Genomic DNA, 23,275 nt, shown 5'->3' on the forward strand with positions numbered 1-23,275 from the left:
TTTTGTGGAAATTAAATTTATATTTCTCCTGAAAATGTTACAATATTCAAAAGTATTTTAGAAACATTTACATTTTATTACTATTTAGATTCTGGTCATGAAAGATGGCAAAATTGCACACCGCGGAACATTTGAAGATATAGAAGAGGAGCAGCCAGATGTGTACAGCGGCTTTAAGAAGGCAATGCAGATGGTCACAGAATCGGAAACAGAAACAGAAGCAGAAGCGGAGCATGTCAGACAAGAAAGAATGTTACTGAAGAGACAAGTGTCCAAGCAACTTATGGAAGAACAGGGTCGTCAACGTGCGGCAACTTTACTGGAGTCAGGCAAGTCTGTGTTTCAACTAATGAACCAGGTTAAAAGCTGTTAAAGAACAATGATGTTTATAAAACCACATCTGAAGTAAGGCTACAAATTAATGTTTTTTTGATTACATCTACAAAACTACTTTCAGCTAACCTAATGTTTACATCTTAAAATCATTTGAATCATCCTGGTCCTGTTAAAAAAATCAGATTTTAAAATATATTGTCATGATTTACCAATTTAAAGACTGTCCAATATAATTTATAATTTGAAATTACAGTACACGAAGAAACTCGTGAAGAAGGTCGCTTAATCCAAGCAGAAGAAATGGAGCGAGGTTCTGTGTCATATACAGTCTACTGGTATTATATGAAGGCTCTGGGGTTTCCTTGTATTCCAATGATCGTGTTCTATTTCCTTCATCCTGCATTCACAGTTTCTACAAACTTTTGGCTTTCCAATTGGTCTGAAGCAGGTCTCACTAACGTAGGTATTTACCATGTGCAGAAGTTTGTGCTGAAACAAATATGGCACAAATAAATAATTTAGTGTACTTTTGGAGTAAAAGAATTGACACAATAATGTCACAGTATTAGACATGATTGAATCAAAAGAAAGTGTGTACATATTATGAACCTTGTCGGTGGTTTAGTACGTTCTCGTGGAAAAATTAAGTTAGCTTGAAATTTCCCTGAACAAGGAAATTACTGCTAATTGTCTCGTTGTATTACCCGTACGAAACTCGGGGAGCGTGATCCTGGTTGCGAATGTGGAATATATAGGGTATGCGCTTCTAAGCAGCAAAGTCCCTGAGATGTTGTGAAATCGTTTTAGGAATGATGTTGGCCGTAGTGTTCAGCGACAACTTTTAAAGTGTGCTGGGGCTTGTGGATCAACGTCTATAGTCTAGGAGCTAAATCTCATACGGGCCTTAATTAAGGATTGAGTTCAACACCCATGTCAACCGATGTTTAATACCATGAGGTGTTAGTATAGACCCTCTAGATCACTGCTAGGGGGTAGTGGACTAAAATTGTAGGGTACGTTTTTCGCCAGAGGTCACGAAAGGTCATACAGGGGTGAAAAATTGAAAATGTTTCGATCTTGTTGAAAGATATATCAAATTACTCGTTTGATAACAAGGATTAAAAAATATATATAGTCTGTGCTACACAGTGTCAACACCCTGTATTATAAATATTTTTTCCATACAGCTCAATACTCCGTTGAAATCAATATTCTATTATTGACACAGATAAAGAAAGTTTACATATGCATTGTGTTATAGGGCTTGCAGCTGGAACTTAACTGAATGGGCTAAACGTGTCCTTTATACCTATAAAGTAGAATTGTAATTCTCAAAATTAAATATATCACAATTTTTACTTTGGATTTCAAAATCTTTACTTTTAAAATGCAGTAAAAGATATCCACAGCAAGCTGCAAGGCCCCGCTAATTAGTGTACTGCTTTTCGAGTGAGTGTACTGGAAACAAAACCATTTTTTTACGATTTTCTTGTAATAGAAACATCATATGGGGTACTAGAGTAGGCCCCTATGCACAAATCGTAATAATGTGTAGAATATAGAAACTCTGTGTGTATCTCATATGATAGTCATGGTATGCTTAGCCTGAGTCGCTCAGCCTATCTCGAACAAAATCGCGATGCGTAGCTGTTGAAAAACGAGAGGAGTCGCTGTACTATCACGGCAATTTTTGACACGAAGATATAGGGATGATGACGATATGTGCTATCTACGACCTATCTTTATTGAATTATCCTACAAAAATAGTAATACAACCACTGACCTCTATACATGGGTAGCGGGCTCACACGTAATAAGATAGTTGCCGATTGAAACCACTGACTATCGATTTTTGCCGTCTCCAATATGGTAGAGGTCAGTGAGTACAATACCAGTCACCTGTTAAAGCGGTCTTGAGTTTTTTTGTACTTCATGTAGCTCCATGTATTTGCAATTTTGCATATCTTCTGGTGGACGCTTTGAACTAATTTTTTCTTTACGCCGCCTTCGGCTTCGATTTTTTTTTAAATTTAAATTTAAATTTAAATTTTAATGTATACCTTTGGATGGGGGGACTTTTTTTACTCATCAGTGATGAGGTTGTTTTATTCCCTCTCCAATATGGCGGCCAAGTATTTCACTATCCATGTATAGAGGTCAGTGAATACAATGCAGTCACCTACCTGGACAACCGATTCTTTAGAAATGCTTAGTCGCGCTAAAAGTCGATCGATACATGTTAAAATCAGCACAATTCAGAGATACACCTTTTGCTATGAAATTAATTTTCTCGGTCAAAGCAATATTTTTCTTTTCTTCAGTAATGTCAGTTAAAAACTTGGTGCTTGGATATACATTTTTTTTAAAAATCCTGGTGTTAAAATTAAGCATCAAATTGTATCTTTTAGTGTGATATTTTTGATTTTTATAGGCCTTGAGTTCGCCTGCGAGCTTTTTACGGAATTGATTTTTTAGCGTCTCAAACTAATATAGTTTGCTAAAGAAAGATATTTCCCACCTCTGTAAAGCACATCGTGTGGGTCTATATATTATAGTTTTGTCAGAATTTCCGTTTTTATTTTACCCTTTTTCCCTTCATGCTCTGAAAATGTCAAACTCGGTGCTTTTATCTCGTGCGCAACCAGCAGAAATAGTCGATATTTTCATTGTTGTCATCCAGGGCAATTTTCCATTGAAAAGCAAAGATCATGAAGATTGCCCGACTAGCGATTTGGTAGCTCAAATCCCCAAATGGTAAATGAGGTGAATTTTAAAAATTTGCTCCCGTGATAGCCTGCAATTTCAATTTATATGGATTCCATGATTATGAAAACCATTTTGTCTGTCTGTGTGTTTGTTTACCTAGGTTAGTCCGTATTAAGAGACGCACGCTTGAGGTTCATGAAAATGCACGGTCCAAACCTAGAAAAATTAGCGTGTTATTATAGGGATTTTAATCTTCTGTCCCTCCTATCTCCATGTGAATTTTGTATGACCTACCCCCCCCCATCGCGGGTTGCCATTTTCATTACACCCTTCAGACTTGTGTTCGGGTTTCTGTAGAGATTCATCAGTGTTCGGGTATGTTTTTAATTTGACATGTAGCCCTATATATAGGCCTAACCATATTTGTCATAATTAAGCGCTATACCTAAATGTATAGCTATGCTATATATTATTCTGTAATATCATGTACATGTAGGCCTATAGGGTGGGTGGGTGCTGAGGTGTGTGAGGTGGGTAGTGGGGTTGTATGTAGGGAATCTTTGGTGTGGTAATCAACACATGCACTTTAACCATGACTTTCAATTCAAGGCTTATTGTTGCCACAAATGTTTTTTTTTCCTTAAGGTTATTTAATAAGTTTTTATAAACTTCCATGTTTAACCTGGTATTGTTTTGGCTGCTTCATTAGGGCCTATGACTTTCGGTGGGTTTCCAAAAGCAGTTTCAAACAAACACAAACAAAAGGCACCATACCCAGTCACCTTCATGACAATTGAAACACTACGTCAAGTATTAACATCCAAGTTATTCTGTTTTTAGGCAAGCAATTTTAAATAATCGCTTGAACAGGTTTTTGTTTAAAAACAAAAACCTGTTTAAGTTAACAATGAAAATGAATGGTTCTTATAAGGCACAATCTCTGATGAGGAACTCAAAGCGCGTAAAGCACGAAATTTACAAACAAACATAAAAACAATCAATTTATAAAGATGTTTAAAACAAAAACCTGTTTAAGTTAACAATGATAATGAACGGTTCTTATAAGCCACAATCTCTGATGGTTCTTATAAGGACAATCTATTTCTGGCGTTTAAATAACGAAAGTCTGGGGCGTTACGCCGGGGCGTTATGAAGGTTATTTCTTTGGAAGTGTGTTCCAAACAGTTTGCTTGATCATAAAACATACAGCGTAATATAATGTTTTGTAAAAGAAAGTTTTGTTTAAAATATTGCCCAATTGCATGTAAGCCTTCGGGCAAAGTCGTTTTGAGGAGAAGCAAATTTCAACACATTGGTCCGAATCACTCACGTGATGATGAAATATCCTCATCGTGCTATAAACATGATCAGTATAGGAGCGCTATTAGGCCTGGGAATTTCGTTGCTATATTGAAGTTCTGGCAACACTGTATCATGCCGGTATTCCTATTAAACCCAGGGATATCGATCCACAATGCTAGTATTATTAGCCTTATATTTCACGCGTTGATTTTGAAAAAAATTTCAGCCGGTGATAAAATGGTGAAATCAAAACGTAAATTCTGACAAAACTATGATATATCGCTCACGGTGATGTGCGTTAGAAAGTTGGGGAAAATCCTTCATTAGCGAACTATATTACTTTGAAAAGCTAAAAGGTTGATCCAAGAAAAGGCTCGCGGGCAGAGTTTAAGCCTATCAAAATCGAAAATCTTACACGAAATGACTGAATTTCACGCCTAAGTTTAACACTAGGATTTGAAAAAAAAATAAGTATCAAGCACTACAATTTGACCTGACATTTACTGAAAAATGAAAATGATTGCATTTCATTTGGCCGAGAAAATTAATTTTACATTGAAAAGGTGTAACTCAAAATTTAGCTCGTTTCAACACCAAATTCGATCGTTTGTATTGCCACATTAAATGACTGAGTGAGCCTTGCTAAACAAAAGAATCGGTTGTCCAGGTTGCTAACTGAATGGAGGCTGGCGACTGTCGAGCATAAATAACCATGACGTCATTGCACTAGACAATTTCGGCGCGGGTATTTTGAATATCGCGTGTTGACACACAGTTGTTTTTATTCGGTTTTTTATGGTCGATATGAGTTTGTTTTAAATAAAACCATGTGATTCGTGTTTGATAACTATATTTCTAACATATAAGGCATAATATCGTGATTGCCGGAGACTTCCTTTAATGATGAATGTCTATTATCTGTTCCAATTCCAGTGAGACACCTCGTACATATTTTCTTGGGTAGTATCCCGAGGGTAATACGTATTTCAATGCATCCAAATGTCCAAGAGATAATAGTCTGAGCCACCCACAATAAACTGATAAACGTGGATGCAAGCTCCAAAATTGTTGCTATTCCAAGTAAAATCATGATATAATCCGGCTGGTTTCTTTACAGTCAACAAAGTCTCTTGGTTACTACATTGCTGGATATGCCGGACTTTCCTTTGCTGGTGTAACTTCAGTATTCTTGGCGTTAATGTCTCTTGTTTCTGGCATCTATTTCGCATCTAAACATCTTCATCTGTCAATGCTAAGAAATGTTATTCGATCACCAATGAGGTTAGTCAGACTTTTCCCTCACTTGTTTTCTTTTCTTTAGTTACTAGCGTTGGCAGAATAAACATTGATAGTATTCTTCGCAAACGCCTAAATCGAGCCAATTTGTGGTTTGTTTTCTAGAGAATTGTAAAGTCAAAGTAATAGTAGATTTACTTTGACGAATTTTGACTTTTCAGATTCTTCGATACGACTCCACTTGGAAGAATTTTGAATAGATTTTCAGCAGACACTCAAATTATTGACATGGTAAGTGTAACGTTATCGCTAATATACAAATGACATATCGATTGAGCTTGTATATCGCGCCATGAATATCTTACAAAATATTATTGCTAGCGCTACTGTTTATTGTTAGCGGCCACAGCCGCCTATAGTATGAAATTGGTCCACTAGCATACCCTCTGTTTGAGTGCTTGTAAAACTTGTGTGAAGCGCGAATTACGATTGTAGACAGGTTTTTGCTCCTCTTTTTAATCTCCAGATATTTGTTTTCTGAACAAAACTTAAAACTTTTAATTCTAATGAAGTCATGTCTGTCTGCGAATAAACGTATGTTTCTTTCCATATAATTTATGTTTACAGAAACTGATCATGACAATTGATGGGATATTTTACTTCAGTTTGTCATGCATAGCAGCAGCGCTAGTCAACGTTATTGTGTCGCCGTGGTTTCTTCTTGTAATATTACCTGTTGGTGTATTATACTTTATTTTGCAAAAGTTATTCATTACAACGTCCAGGTATGTATTGTATACACCCATCGCGTATAATCAACATAGAAACTTCCAAGATATTCTTCAAGAATGAGATGTGAGATAAAACCAGCTTATTTATTTTAAAATCGAGTACGCTGAATTCGAATATGTTGTCTGCCAAGCAGTATTAAAAAAAAAGGGGGGGGGGCAGCCATCAAATATTTTTACAATTTTTTTAAACGCACATATAACAACGACAGCGATGCGATGATTCCCTAAGAAAATGCCCGCGGCACGTGCCCATCTTGCCCCGCACTAGCTTTGTCACTGCAACAAAAACACATAAGAAACTTATTCTATGAAATGCATTGCACATTTTTCCAGTTCAGTGGTTTTAAGTAGTCAAATGACCAATCACACTCAGCTACACTCAGCACAGGGTTGCTCACTATTTACCGTGCGCATTTCCGCCCAAGATCAGAACTGCCAGAGCGTGAGCTGCTATATTTAAAGAGAATGGTTTTACCAGGGACGTTGGTTTACAAATTATCCTCAGTACGACGGCAACTTCGGTAATTTTTACCGGCGTGACCTTTGGTGTTACGTAACAAAATGGTGAAAATAAGCCGGCAATTACAGATTTTTGGAAAACACTCACAAAATGGAATACGCGAGTCATTTCTCGCTTAATTCTCGTATTGAGCCCATAGATACCATGGATACTATGCATTGCAAATTATCAATCAATGTGCTTATATTTTTATACGATGCAGAGAATTACAGCGCCTTGACAGTGTCACAAAGTCTCCTGTATTTGCTTACTTTTCTGAAACACTCGGTGGACTAACAACTATTCGTGCATATGGGTAAGCTTACCTAACTATTCCGATACGTCTCATCTATACTAGCATGCAGACCGGGAGCATGACTCTTGGAGCAATATGTTTCGATAATTAAAGGGCGACTCCGGCAATCACAACATTATGCCTTATATGTTAGGAAAACAATTATCAAGCACGAATCGCGTGGTTTTATTTGAAACAAACTCATATTGACCATAAAAACGAATAAAAACAGCCGACTCTCATCACGCGATATTTCAAAATTCCCGCCCCGAAATTGTCTAGTGCAATGATGTCATGGTTACTTGTGCTCAATTGTAGTCAGCCTTCATTGTATTACTGGGACGTCATTGCACTGGATAATTTCGGCGCCCGGGAATTTTGAATATCGCGTGTTGAGAGACGGCTGCATTAATTCGTTTTTATGGTCAATATGAGTTTGTTTCAAATAAAACCATGTGATTCGTGCTTGATAATCAATTTTCTATCATATAAGGCTCTTTTATTTTTCCACTGACAGAACATGAATATTTGGTCAATTCCAGCCAAAGCGGGCCAAAATTCTCTCTGGGGGCCATTTTGAAAATGTTTTCCTTTTCAATTCTAGACTTATCAAATGAGACGATCATGTCTAGTGAATCATCAGGTGGAAGTGCCATCGGATTGAAAAATAACTTTTCTTGCTAGACCAAATAAAGTGTTAAATGCGCATATGCATGTTACCCACGAATTCAAACATTTTTCACCTGTTGTACGCCATAAAATTTCACTTTCTTTAATATCTTTCAATATTTTATGTGTGACTCATATACATTAGAAATCGGTGAAGACTTTGAACGTAAAATAGAATTTTATTACATATATCTATACAGAAATATTTTGGTTATTACAAACTTTAAGAAAGAACCAGGTGTACAGTTAAGATTGTGTCAATTCTTCGAACTCTTTCCAAAGTAGCTGTCATTTAACATTACTGTATTATTTCGAAAGATTAGAATAAATGCTTCATATAAATATAAAGTTAGATTTTGTATCTCGTCGCAGGATGAGGATCTCGGATGGATTCGTGGGTAACAGCGTCTGGAAAATAGCAATTCCTATTAATTTTTGTTTAATAAAAATAAAAAATACTTTTCCGTATGTCAATAATTCAGGCTGCAATGGCACTAAAATGAATTGTAATCAAAATACAGACTACATGGAATATTTAGAATGGATCATTATGGCATTTTGGGTATAAAAATTTTGAGAATAATAAAATTGCCAAATTCAAATAGACAGAGCAAACAGTTTTATATTATTATTTTAGTAAAATCATTCCATATTTTCATGCAGCAATATTCTATTAACTCGTGTTTGACAGTTCCTATGAACTAAAACACTATCAATACATTGTTAACTATAATTTAAGTAGGGATTCGTGGGTAACCAAAATGTTCGTGGGTAACACATATTTGAAGGTATGTATTGGTAAGCGGCAAAATAGAAAATATTACAGAAGGTTGGAAACCACCATGCGGTTATTCCTCCATTGTGTTTCAATGATTCCCGTTTCTCTAACCAATTGCATTTACCCAAAAATGGTAATTTAGGATAATCAATCAAAACTTCATGATGCAGCTTCAGTATACCTTCAAGAGGACGCTATTAAACAGGACTGTTTTGGAACCTATTTCGCATGTTTTCAAAATGTTAAGATGCATAAGAAACATATAATTTACGAGTAAATCCTTGGATTCGTGGGTAACGCCGAATTCGTGGGTAAAGCTATAAGTACTATAGTACCGTTTGGGGTTTGCGTTTCTTAGGTGTATAAACTGTAAGTACTGTCAAAATTATAGCATACCCATGGCTTGAATATGTGCTGATTTAAACTTAAAATAAACAATCTCCTTATTTTTCAAGGTTAGCATCTATTCGGGATTCGTGGGTAACAAAAGTTTAAACCGTCGTAGATTCTTTTTTAAAGCGGTGAACGTATTTTTACGATTTACAATTTTAAGCGCTTGTCAAACTAAATTCAGTGTCCAAAGTCATTAAATGTTAATTTAAGTTATGGCAATTATATTTGCTGGACTCGTGGGTAACAGTTGATACGTGGGTAACGTTAAATTTGATTTTATGGAATTTTATGGGTAAAACGTATTTGCATCAAATAATCACTTGGACCTCAGAATTATAGAACGAAACTTCGTTTCATGATATAGTCATTTATGGCATATTCACTTAACATTTTTCAGAACGATCATTTTATTTTTGATACGCGGGTAACAAAATTATTAGCCAAATTGACTTAATGGCCTCTAGAGTCCACAAACTTTGGTGGAATTCAATCGGTTTACATATGATGAGAGATCATGCAAACGTCTTTCCAACGGTAATAATTTCATTTTGATTGAAGGACATTCAATGACATATATGGTGCTTTATCTTTGAATTCGTGGGTAACGCCAATTCATTTAAGCTATCATAACTTGTCCCCTGGTATGACTTGCTAGTAAAGGCCTATATGCACAAAGAGAGCACATTAAGCGTGACATGATATGCTCCATCAATAACGTGATTTCCTTTATTAATGACATTTTAAAGTGGAAAGTTAACATAGAGAGAATTTTGTCCCGCTTTCGCTGGAATTGACCATTTAAATATTCATACTTTCTGGTTTTCGTAGATATAAAACTTTGGATAAGAGAAAATGTCCGCGTTTTTTATTTGAAATTTGAGCTTTATCGAGCTACTATTGAGCTCGAATAACAGTGCCCACTTGAGTAGTTAATAGAGAACCCCACTCTCCTGTATCGAAGCGAGCTCACGTATTTAGCTAGTTTTGAAGATTTTGCAAGGTGCGAAATTAACGTAGATACATCGTTGAAAATGCACAGAATTTGTCTTTTAATTAAAGAGTGTCAAGGAAGGAAAGTCCGAGCTAATTATTATTATGATCCTTTTTGATTATAACAAATCATTTTAATATAGCTACAGCGATGTGTTAAAAACTTACTTCATTTATACGCGATGTTCACACGTAGAGATTGTCCTTTGAAATGTGTATGATACTTTCCGTATAAAATATGACATTGCGATTTCACATTTTGGACATCAACGTCGAATAAAACGCATGTCTTACGTAGAACATACTGCAGTTACTGTCCGTTTTCCTATACACAATACACAGTGCTCTCACCATTGACGCGTGACCCCTACAAATGATGTATGTTGGAAGAATGGGCACTTGACTAGTTAACATCACTGTGTGAAAAATAACCAGCCAATATTTAATTTATTCTCCAAAACTTCTAGCAAATATATTTCTCTAACATGACCTACAATTACAGCTAGGTTAGATGTTCAGAAATGGTCGCACTTTTGTAAAATATGAGTGAGGGCAAGGCATAGCTAGCCAACTCCCCGTGTTAATTGAATGGAGATTTGACCGAAAATATTGGTATCGGACCGCTCACTTCTGAAGGATGCCACAAAAAAACGGTAAAAGCTACATTTTAATTATTCTCTGGCAAACCTTCATGATGAGTTTCTTATATAGTATGCCGAAATTGGGTACTGTAGGTGATTGACAAAGGGTCGCACTTTTCTGATAAATAAGTGACAGTGAACATGAAATATCAGCGCCCATAAACCCAAGTTAGTAGCTAGTTAGTGGAGGCCGTCACGGGACTGATTATTGATTATTGAAGTGCCTTATTAATAGATACGCACGATTTAGGGCAAGAAAAACAAACCAGGACACTTTTGGAGACATCATCATCATCATCATCATCATCATCATCATCATCATCATCATCGACATCATCATCATCATCATCACTTTCTACATTTTTTCTAAACAACATAGGGCCTACCGTTTTAATAAGATTTTTTCTTGAAATGCATGTAACTATAATTATTGTTTAGAGCGTGATGAAATAAAACATCACGATTTTCATCACAAAACAAATATAATGCATAAGAAATCGTTTGTTTTATAGCGTGATGATGAAATAAAACATCACGATTTTCATACCGAAACAAAGTAATACATAAGAAATCAATTTTTCGTGAGTGATGAAATAAAACATCAAAATTGTCATCACGAAACAAAGTAATACATGAGAAATCGTTTGTTTTAAAGCGTGATGAAATAAAACATCACGATTTTCATCACAAAACAAAGTAATAGGCCTACAAAAGAAATACATTTTTCGAGAGTGATTAAATAAAACATCACGATTTTCATCACGGAACAAAGTAATACATAAGACATCGTTTGTTTGATTGCAATCAACCGCGACAGTTCGTCTCACACACATAACAATGCACTGCGATCAAATAGGTTGATGACAACATTTGATTGAATGGACTGCACTGCGCCATGATTACGTGCACCGGTTCAAATTCTTTGTTTGGAGCCAGTCAATAATTTCACGTACAGCCTCTATGCAAATTAGAGTTTACACACGCTGCAGCTGGGGTAATCGACCGAAGCTGGTTGCCGTTAGTGATCGAATGCATGAGCTTATTTGCTTTACTGAATCGATTTACTGGATTAATTTCCTGTTAACTGGGTTTAATGCCACAAAGGTCGAATCGCCTTTGCCATGGACCATGACTGCATCATGAATATGCTGATTTTACGACATGTCAAAGTTCATGCAACGCGCCTAGTTTTCAGGACGAAAAATTCTCATTTTGAAAGTAAAGTCATGATATATGGATGTAGTGATCCTTAATCTACCAAAATATATGTTTTTGGGCAACTATAATATTTAGGGAGCACAAAAATACAGTTAAGTTTAAGCAACATGTTAATACATTGGTTTTTAGTCAAAATCAAAAAGAGTTTGAATTAGGCAGAGACTCGGTAGCCTGCGGTAACCATTAACTTTTCAATCACTTTGCCCTCTATCGACCTAGATCAGATATTATAGTCTTTGTTCCAGCCGCCTTGTTTTCCTTCGTGACGAATGAGCACAACCCAGTTTGAAACCGAGACTAGCAATATTTAACACCGTATTATACTATTAATGTACGTAAAAACGCACGGCCCACGTGCTGCGCATGGAACATCGCAATCTCTCCAATACTGTGCAAGCGTGAAGAAATGTCAATTATTATTATAATGGTGCGCTTGGATGGTCAATCTTTTCTGACTGAAAGTGGGCCAAACTTTTCCATATGAGTTTTCCTATGGTCATAACGATCCTGAAAAAGTATAGTTTTACCTATCTGCGACTTACCGGTCTTGAGTTATATGCAGAAAGGTCAAACTTGGGGAGGTAGTCCGATTTTTCTTTTGCCACACATGGGTCAAAAACTAAAAGTGCTCGGATTTCAATGAAAATGGTCTCAAATTGTTTGTTACATGTATAAGACATAGTTTGCACTGTCTGGAATGCTTTTTATTGCCAAAATCCAGCAAAAAAGGGCAACCGTTTTTGCAGCGTATATGGGGCCTATTGGACATGACCTATTTTATTCCGTGGTACTACTAGTATGGCATCAAATTATATCGCTTTTCATTATTTTCAGAGATCAGAAGCGGTTTTATGAATCCATCATGAATCGTGTTACTGTAAACAACACAGCATTTCTCTATGTACAGACGATGAATCGATGGCTTGGAGTGCGATTGGTAAGTGTACTTTAATTAGATAGGATCATAATATACTGCGCCAATAAAGTATCCTTACACTTGGAAAAATAATCACAATTTCCAAACTGAACAATATTGGGGTAAATTTGTTTTTTTAATAGATGCACTATCTAATCCTGCACATTATGACACCACATTGAATCCAATGTGATTTCATGAAGCAAAGTTACAAGCATTTGATTAGACGAAGGTCCCGTTTTAAAATTGACAAACTGGCCTATTCAAAACTCCACAGACTAGACATCTGGTTTGAGAGTGGTGAATGGCTAATTTATGCGTTTGACTTTAATTTAAAACAAAAGGAACAAAAGAAAACTGAAACAAAAGAACTGACAAACAAAATGAAAGTTATGAAAAGTACAAAGAAGCAAAAACTGAAATAAAAACTGCTTTAAATAACGTTTCATTGAAGAAACTGTTCTCTCTTTGTTTCGCTTGTTGGAATCTTTTTTGCGCCTTGTATAGGCCAGTTTGTCACTTTTAAAACTGGACCTTCGTCTATTCAATTGCTTGTAACTTTACTTCTTGAGGTCACATTAGATTCAACGTGGTGTCATAATGTGCAGGATTAGATAGTGCATCTATTAAAAAACAAATTTACCCCATTATTGTTCATTTTTGAAATTGTGATTATTTTTCCAAGTGTAAGGATACTTTATTGGCGCAGTATATTTTCAGTTTATGCGTGAAGTTGGGCCATGCCGTTACCATTCACTGTCAGAATGACCTTGAATACCTTACTGTGTAAAAACTGCCTTGAAATGCTCAATAGCACTTAGTCGTGCCAATCTCATGAAACCTAGTCTTCACTACAATGAATAGAGGATCAATTTAAAGTATTTTCCGTACTTTAATTATACATATACAAGTGGTACACCTCGGTGCATGATCATACATTATACGAATCGCAACATTGATGTGCTTGTTAAATTGCAGGACTTTGTAGGAGCCTCGGTAGTCCTTCTGAGTGGTCTAACAACTGTATTGACATCCACCTTTGGTTCCCTACCACCAAGTGATGTAGGTCTTGCTATTTCCTACGCACTACAAGTATCTATCTTCTTGAATCTGTTGGTTCGTTTCATGGCCGATACAGAGATGCAGATGAATGCAGTGGAACGAGTTAAATATTACACAATGCTTACAACAGAGCCATATGAAGGTATTTCCTATGAATGGCGGGTAGCTTCAAAAGACGCCTAACCTTGGACGCAATCTTGGACGTCTCTAAGAATTTCGCGGTAAAGTTAAATCGACGAATCACAGAGCCAGAAATCACAAACAGCCAATCATCTTAAGGGTGGTCTTAACCCTGGAATTATGGAAACTTTAGGCCCTCATACCTGCTAAATTATTGGTCTAAAGTATGAAAGTATACATATTTAGAATAACAAAGACCTGATAAATTCATCTGTGAGGTCAAACTTCGGCCAGAATGCTCATTTTTGAAGAAAATTCCCCATTTCTTTTCGTTCAACGTAACTAAATAATTTTGGGCCAAAATTTGTTTTTTATTAATTTTTAAAAACTACAGATACAAATGTCTAGGAACCGTTTTTTATTTTTTGAATTTTGACCAACTTCACCAAAATATTTTAAATTTAAGCGAAAATCAGGAAGATAATAACAGAATGGTGGTCCCTGGGAAGTGGTCTGACTGTTACTACTTGCCCTTCGTTTTCTATCGATCACATCACAGACCCTATCACATAGGTTCACAATGATACGAGCTGATAATGGTAGTCAAGGTCTTTTTGTGATCTTTTTAATTTTGGTCAATCTTGGGCGTCTAAGAAAATCTTAGGCGTGTACAATCTTAGACGTGCATGACGTGTAAGATTTCATTGGTCAATAATTGTAACGTTTATAAGATGATTGGCTGTTTGCGATTTTTGGCTCCGAGATTTGTTGATTTAAGTCTACTGCGAAATTCTTAGACGTCCAAGATTGACGTCTAAGATTGCATCTTGGACGACCAAGGTTAGGCGTATTATCTTAGACGTCTTTGTAAGCTATCCGCCATCCACCATCAAAGGTCGAGATAAAGAACTATTACCTAGACCCTATCTAATGATAAGAAAATCTGTCAAATTGTTTGCGTCACTTCGGTTTTACTTGTGTTATGTACGGTTTTCCCCAAATGTTTTCAGGTACTGAGCCACCTGACCAATGGCCACATAAAGGAGAGATACAGGCACAAAACATATCTGTAAGATATGCACAAGAATTGGATCCCGTTATCAAAAATGTGGATATTACCATACCACCCGGACAAAAGGTAATACATCTTCACAAGTATTCGTCAGCGAAGTGTTACGTGTAAACCGATTATCACTATGCCAACTGGATCACGCTTTTGGGTCCTGCACCACGATCGAAATGATCGCAACACAAACATTATGGCATGTACTATCAATTCCAATAGTAACCACTTCGCTGGCGAATTCGGGACACATTAACTATACCTCAGTAAACATAAAAAGAGGAGCTAGCTGCTTTCCGTGTGTGGTAGCTCGAGATACTCTAGCTAAAATACAGGTGTACATTTACTATCTTACATTATCTTGCTGTATTTCAGCTAGAGCGCCATATGTAGCGCTTCCGGGTGTTTTTTTTGGAGAACAATACTGTTACGTAAGACGAAGAACAAACCCGCCCCGGAGCCCGCCCTTCTCATTATTTTATTGTACTTATTGCAGTTTGCCTCCATACATTACGTAATCAACACAAAGCTTTTGTGAGGACTAGTGAGTGGATAAGAAATTGACAGCGGAGGATACGAACGACACGCCGATTTTTAGTTGTCAATCATGAATTGCCGCGACGTTTTAGTATTTTACTGCATGTCATTCCGCAAGCACCATGACAAATTATGCTGTATTTTTTTAAAGATCGTCTCATATGAAGTAAGCTGAATGCGATCTGTACTTTTGTAACATTCCGATCGCTTTTGATCACCTATTATCGGCGTATCGGCGAATTTGCTTGAAACACGTGAGTTCATGTTGTGTAAACATAATTAGCATGGACACAAATGAAATTACGATGCAATACAATGCAATTTGAATGCGCAGCAGATCTGATAAGGATAATGAACTGAGTGCAATGCATTCGTCAAGATAATCGCACGCGCCGTGGAGTTATTGCATTTAGCTTGAGAGCCTATAGGCTCGAAAGCTAAATGCAATAACTCTGGCAAGTGCAATTATCTTGACGAATGCATTTGCACGAGTACATTATCCGTCATACACTTTGAGTGTAGGCCTATTAAAACAATAGGCAATATTAATTGCTGCATTCATTATATTAGTTTTAATATTAGGGAAAATATCTTACATTTTAAAAACACCGTCAGGACATTGACCAGCTACGTAGCATTCACACGTAGCATTTAACTGGTAAAGAAAATCAATCCCTGTAATCAATGGTATCGATTGCGCCATACGTCATACTTAGGTAACTTATTCACGCATGGTTTAATTGACTTGACTTTATGTTGTGATCATTTAATATCGTGGTTTCGAACACAGAGAGCACTGAACCAGTTGGAAACGATCGATTTAGATGTCAGACTAGTACTACGGTGAATATCAACTGGACTTTATAGCTCTATAATTTGAACTACTTATATTAAAACACACGACATTGGGATTTAACAATTTGTTCAGTATTATCATAGGCCTTCAAACACATGTGTTTGAAGGCCTATGGTAAACCCCTATTATAAAGCATGATCATGATATTATGCGCTAGTGTGTGCTTCCCGGGCCCGGCTATGTTATTTTAGATATAGGCCTACATGTATTTCATTTGTAAAATGCTGAATATTTTGCAATGGTGTCATCTTGTATAATTATGATCCACCTGTTTTTGGCCCTTTTTAATTAACAGAAGCTCGATTATTCTCATTTGATGTTTGATTTATTTGAGGTCATTAATCATAATTTATGACAATGATATTTGCAAGGGTGCAACTCTACTAGTCTTATTACAAGACTGCCCTATCCCAACCCTAAACCCTAATCCTAAACTCCGTAAACGAGGACTGGACTCAAGTCTAGCGAGTTGCACCTTATTCGGTAATTGTACACTATTATAGAACACCGTTTGTAACTATACCATTTTAACACCACAGAATGTATATTCGTACTTTTTTGTTGGTATATATATCGAACAGACAATTATATAGTTATGTGATCTCTGTGTCTAAAGCGCCACCTAACTCTACTTTATGGTTATGTGAAAGTAGTATTTCTAGTATTTGAGCGTGCACGTATTATCTAGAATCTATTGTTTAGCGTGCAGGTTTTAGATAATGCATTGTTTAGCGTGCAGGTTTATATAATTTGGGCTGTGAAGGGTAGTTCGCGAAAATAATGCACGGGAGAAGAATACATAACGATGAATAGAACCGGGCACTAGAAGTGTATATAGAAATAACGTGGCCCGGTTTTATGCAGAATTAGACCACGTCTGGTGTATGGGGATTTCTAGCGTATATATTTCTGTGTATAATATTTGTGTATTTGCCAAATGCCAAATATGGGCATTATGACCAATATTTATGAATATTGCAAGGTACCTATAGGGAAAATAGCCGGATGATGTCCAAATTTGGCTAGAATATACCTTATGGTCGATATTATCGAGTGAGTTTGATATTTTTATGAATGAACTGTAATTTGCATGTAATATGATGATAACATATTCAAATCAACATTACTTCTAATTGTGATATTTTGGCCTAAAAAATTCTTTACGGCTTTCGAAAGGAGCGGATACGTGCAATTGGCCTAAACCCTTGAGTGTGTGATTATTACGTAGTCAATTCACTAGACACTGGTGAATGGGAGATGTCCTCTAACTTTTTCTAATGCTCGAGCTAAATGCAATAACTCTACGGTCTCGTGCGATAATGCACTCTGCTCAGTGAATTATCCTTATCAACATGAACTGGCAACACTACAGCTAAGACAGCAAGTGCTAGTATTGGATACAGTTCAGTCAAGAAGAATCAACCAACCAGTAAGGTTGCGAAACGTCATTACTTAGTGTTAGTACCTGGATTTGTTATGAGAACTCTAATCTTAACTTTAATTTGAAAACTCTTAAACACTGATAAATTTGATAAACCATGTTTCTAAAGCTCTACGAGCTTTTGCAATGTACAAACCAGGGGAAATAATTATATTCATGCAGAAATATTTTGAAAATGATTTGGCCTTATCACATTTACGTGGCGTAACCTGACATGTATAGAAACAAGCATTTCATTTTTTTAACACTAATGTGATGCGTGACTTATCTATACTAAAATAATATGTTCTTTCAGGTGGGTATTTGTGGACGGACAGGTAGCGGCAAGTCTTCACTAACGTTAGCCTTATTTCGGATTATTAATACGTACAAAGGTATTATTTTTCTTTAAAAGGTACTGAATATGACTTTTGAGAACTTTTGAATCCTTACCCTAATCCTAATCCTAACTCTAGTTCTAACCCTAATCCTAACCCTAATCCTAACCCTAATTTCGTGTCACATTACATGAAGAATAAACTGTTTCTGTCTGTATTAGGTTAGAAAGAGTAATTGTAATTGCAATTTTGAATTTTACTAAACTGTTTTAGGGCGCATTTTGATTGATGGTGAAGATATTACGCAAGTTCCGTTGACAACTTTACGGAGACGACTGGCCATTATTCCACAAGATCCTGTACTCTTCAATGGAACTGTACGGTACGGTTATGATTGAAATACTCATACTTGCACGGATAAGGCCATCTTAATTAATAGTTCGTCTCAAAGCCCTTCCAAAGTATCGGTGGGACGAGCATTTCGACATATATAAAACACCTTTTCATCTCTCAAAAAGGTTTCACTGTGGTCAAGATGAAGAATTTTATTGAGATTTACGATTTAGGCTATTTACGATGTCAGACATGAGATTTTTGTGTGGCGGATTTGGAAAACAAAAATAAAACAGCGGCAAAAAACCCTGAAATTCACTCAATCCAGCGGTTTAACGCGCAAATTGCGCGCGGAGCGGCTTTGAGACGAACTATTAAATTAAGATGGCCTAAACATGCAAACATGTGTGTTCATTATGTTGTATGAAACATTATGTTCACTATAATTTAACATTCTAAGAAAATTATTTTAAAACGATAGGCATTCTTTCAAGCAGTTTTGTTCCGGAAGCGTTTAAATAGGGCGACTTAATTGCTTTGAAAATTGGTATCAGAGATAGAAAAACTATGTAATGCTGACCCCAACCACTGCCAACGGACAAGGACACAAAACAAATCAAGGATTAAAAAGTGATACAAGAAGATACCTTGAATATGCAAGAATCAACTGAAAAGAAAGAACAAGATATACTAACTTGAAATGGGGAAACAAAGTAAAACACAGACAAAAGGAAAAGAAACAAGAAATGTAGACACACGATGACCCAAAACGGGTAAAACCAAAGCCAATAGTTATTTGGTTTAGTTTGTCTGCTTGTGTATTGTTTACTTAGTGTTGTCGGTCTTTGTTTTGCAAGTTTTTTTGCATTTGTTGTTTCTAGTCTCCCGGCTTGTCCCCATCTACATACTGTTCGTGGGCATACTTTCAATGCTCCTTGTTAGTATATACATGTTTTGTAGGTTTCCGACTGCAAATAACAAACCCATTAACCGTAACTCCACCGTGGCTTTTTGGTCAGAAGAAAATGGCCGGAAGAAGATGAAGAGAATTTTCATTTTCTCGGGTGCGAGTTTGAACCCCAACCCTTCGGGTGCGTAACACTCGAACGGTCATAGCGTGCCACGGGGGATTACCCTGGCCGGCAACCTTTTCACGGCCATATGTGCTGAACCGCGTGATGACGGAATCACGATGAAGTGGTTGTATATAAACAAGGAAAGAGGCTTACGCATCATACACTGGAACATATAAACATTCAAACATTACAAACTAGCGCACGAGATCAAATTAATGATGCTTAATCTTAATATATCAATATAAGGGAAAGAAGAATTACGCATCGCACACTAGCACATTAATTGATCTCGTACACTGGTTTGTAATGTGTTGTTTGTACTCTTTACCCTGACTGCTCATATTCATAAATACCGGACTTGAGTCCTGTTTATCAAGGACAGTCTGTATAGCTCAGTGGTTAGAGCGCTCGCCCCGCAGGCGAAAGGTCTGGGTTTCAAGTCCCCGCACAGGCAGGTATATCCAGAGCATTTACTCTGATATATCTGCCTATATGCACACCATGATTATACCCTAACAAGCCCAAAAGCTACAAAAGGCTACATAATAGTGCAGCAGCAAGCGCAAGTACCCCACGTATATCATATCAATTTGTAAGCGCTCTTTAGCAAAGTCATAATTCATTGAATTTACAATCGTAAGACAAAACAGGCGAAAATAATAACATTTTGCCACAAGATTTACAATTTAAAGATAATTGGCCATTGCTCATTAAAATGAGGCTAGTATATGGACAATATTAGTGTGCTCTTTCATTTAATGACATAAAATTTGAAAAATATTGTACTTGGAAAGAAAAAATGTGCTTGGATAGGTATTTTTCAACAGATTTACCACATTCGCCATTGGCCTTGAATTGTGTTATTTGTTGACTTAAGGGTAGACAAGGTAATGTTGGTCGAAGCAGCCAAAAAAATCGATTATTATTGTCTAAATCAATATATTAGTGAAAAATAACACTTTGATGTTTTGCAAAAGTTCATTCTACAAATCATATACTTTGAAAACTTGCTTAATTTATTGTTTTTAATGAGTTATGTACATTTTACGAAAGTGTTGTTGTTTCAGTCCTCTTTACAACATAACTCAAGAACCACATGACCTATAAAAGCATTTCTGTGATATTTGAATTCTTCTACACGCTCGCAAGGAAATGAGCAATGCAATTTTTGCCGAAACTCACTACCATTCGCAAGATGTTGTGAACTACCAAATCGCAACACTTTAAAATAGTGTATTACCTTACGGGTGTATCGAGGTGGAAACTGCGTAGATGCAATCGTTTTTGTAGTCAAACCTTTTCAATGCGATTGCGTCACCATGCGGAAAGGTTAGGTCGGCCAATGTAATCCCCCGTGGCACGCTATGGCCGTTGCCAATGCAATCCCCAGTGGCACGCTATGACCGTTTGTGTGTCTAGCACCCGAGGGATCGGGGTTCAAAACCGCACCCGAGAAAATTCTCATCTTCTTCCGTCCTTGCATTCTTCTTTACTTCCCCTCTGCCAAAAGGCTCGATGAAGTTGGGGTTATACCACAGAATTAATTTAATTCTGTGGGTTATACAGCCACTTTTTCCCTTCATCAGAGCGTTCACTATTAGTGCTTAATTCAATAACCGCTATTGTTTCTTTGGCCGACTGACAAAAAATGGCCCAAATATTATTTACTAAATGGTGCATTTCTTTAGGTTTAATCTGGATCCAGATGGAATAAGGACAGACCAAGAGTTGTGGGATTCTATTGAGATCGCTCAACTTAAAGGAGTAGTCACAGAGCTGGAAGGCGGTCTGGGTAAGATACTACCTGTTTCATGATTATCAGTTAATAAAATTGTTATCAGTTCATAAATGATGAAGTTTAATCATGGAGGTATATAAATAATATTATATACCTCCATGGTTTAATCATGATGAATAAAATCTCTCGTCTAGTCGGCCATCTTAGAAAGGAAGTTGCCAGCTTGATTAGTCCAAAGTGTTGCCAAAATGAATTAGCCTAAAATAGTATTTTAGAATGGAAATTGACAGCTGCATATAGCCATAATCATTGATAACATGGATGCCTACATGATGAGTTTATCTTCTAAATAGGCAAAATTTCACGGCTTTACCTGACACGTAATGGCGCGAGTCAATTAAACGTCATTTTGTACGTAGGAAGTTACAATTTAATAAACTGCGATTATTTGAAATGGCTGCAATTTTGCAATGAAAAGCAAATCCACCAAAAATTCCTCATATGTAGATCTATAATACATTGGTATGCATATAAGCTTGGGATATGAGCGAATTTGTCCTTGTACTATAAAGAAACCACATTCTTCACAGGCTTATATTCACATTATTCACATCACAATATTAACATTTACCTCAGTTTACACACACACCAATGACAACAATTTTTGTTTAAAAAAACAACCGCATTTTGTCCGAGGTAATTACAGACTCCTCCAATATGGTACCCTCACCCTAAACCCTACAGCTGTGCCACAACATTAACCCTAATCATAATCCTAATCCCAACCCTAACCCTAACATACCCTTAACATACAAACCCTAATCCTAACTCAATCCTGATTATCCTTAGTCCTAACTCTAATCATATGTCCTAACCCTAAGGGGGATAGAATGTGCTTCTTTTGAATGGATAATGATTTGGAAATTCAAAATCATATTTGCCACACAATGTGAATTTTCTTTGAAGATTTCAAGAAAGTGGGCTTAATTTTGTCCAGTATGAAAGTACACTGTGTTTTATTTTGTATGCAATGTGTAGCACTCTCTACTTTGATTCAAATTATGCAAGTGACCTTTCTAATTCAAACTTAACTTTCTAATTTTCTAATTTTCTTACCTATCACACATAACATGCAGATTTTCTAATAACTAGGAAAACAATCAACTCTCCAAATGAGTTGGGTAACTTCAAAAAGAACACTTTTACTTTAATTTCCGTTCTTTCAAGTCTTTCAAATAGAACACAATTTAGGTTCTTTTAGGTTCATGTCTTGAATTTACTTGAGCATTATTTACACTTTATGCTCAGAGACCGTTGTGTGTGTTTGTTTAGTCATGATATAATCTTGGAGACAGCTTGGCTTCTTGATGGTTCTGCCTGATCTTGTCTCTGTTGGGCGCTGTTGCTATTATTCAGGATGATGCTGTGGTCGTTGCTGTTCTGATGCCTGCTGTTGAAGTTGCTGCTCTGGTGGACGCTGTCTGCGTTGCTGTCTAGGTTGATACTGACGTTGCGGTTCAGGTTGATGTTGCTACTGTTCAGGTTGATTGGCAGGAGTATCTTGATCTGGTTCCGCAATGTCTTGGTTGTGTTGTAAGCTTTCTTTGGTGGATCTTAGGTGCCTTCTGTTTCTTCTTAACTTGAGACCACCTTCGGTTTCAACTTGGTAGGATCTTTGACCTAAACTCCTCAACAAAAGGTCAAAAGGTTTTTTCAAGCATCTGTATCTCAAATTATTTGTGACATATTTATATCGTGTTGCATATCAATGGATAGCTACAATACTCTCCTTTACAATGACACCCCATTTGAAACAATAACATTTTTCACGGCTGAGTACACGCCTTGTGAATGTAGTGGGGTCTCAAAAATTGATCATTATTGATCAAATTGATCATTATTCTGTGCAGCAAGCTGCAATCCCATAACTTCACAATCTGGGACCTAATGCAATCCTCCAAG

The 23,275-nt window shown here is 36.6% G+C and overlaps 1 protein-coding gene across 1 annotated transcript in view; it reads left to right on the forward strand.

Annotated features, from left to right (window-relative positions):
* LOC140148182 (ATP-binding cassette sub-family C member 9-like) overlaps positions 1-23,275 on the forward strand; it is a 36,274-nt gene that overhangs the window by 6,984 nt on the left and 6,015 nt on the right. Inside the window, exons 7-18 of the mRNA XM_072170042.1 lie at positions 89-305; positions 590-795; positions 5,462-5,625; positions 5,802-5,871; positions 6,208-6,365; positions 7,094-7,186; positions 12,689-12,791; positions 13,749-13,974; positions 14,963-15,090; positions 18,145-18,223; positions 18,440-18,548; positions 21,264-21,367. Of these exons, the coding sequence (XP_072026143.1) occupies positions 89-305; positions 590-795; positions 5,462-5,625; positions 5,802-5,871; positions 6,208-6,365; positions 7,094-7,186; positions 12,689-12,791; positions 13,749-13,974; positions 14,963-15,090; positions 18,145-18,223; positions 18,440-18,548; positions 21,264-21,367 (1,657 nt within the window). The remainder of the gene's footprint in view (positions 1-88; positions 306-589; positions 796-5,461; positions 5,626-5,801; positions 5,872-6,207; positions 6,366-7,093; positions 7,187-12,688; positions 12,792-13,748; positions 13,975-14,962; positions 15,091-18,144; positions 18,224-18,439; positions 18,549-21,263; positions 21,368-23,275) is intronic.

The sequence above is a fragment of the Amphiura filiformis genome, chromosome 3 (genome assembly GCF_039555335.1).
Source record: "Amphiura filiformis chromosome 3, Afil_fr2py, whole genome shotgun sequence".
Classification (NCBI taxonomy): domain Eukaryota; kingdom Metazoa; phylum Echinodermata; class Ophiuroidea; order Amphilepidida; family Amphiuridae; genus Amphiura; species Amphiura filiformis.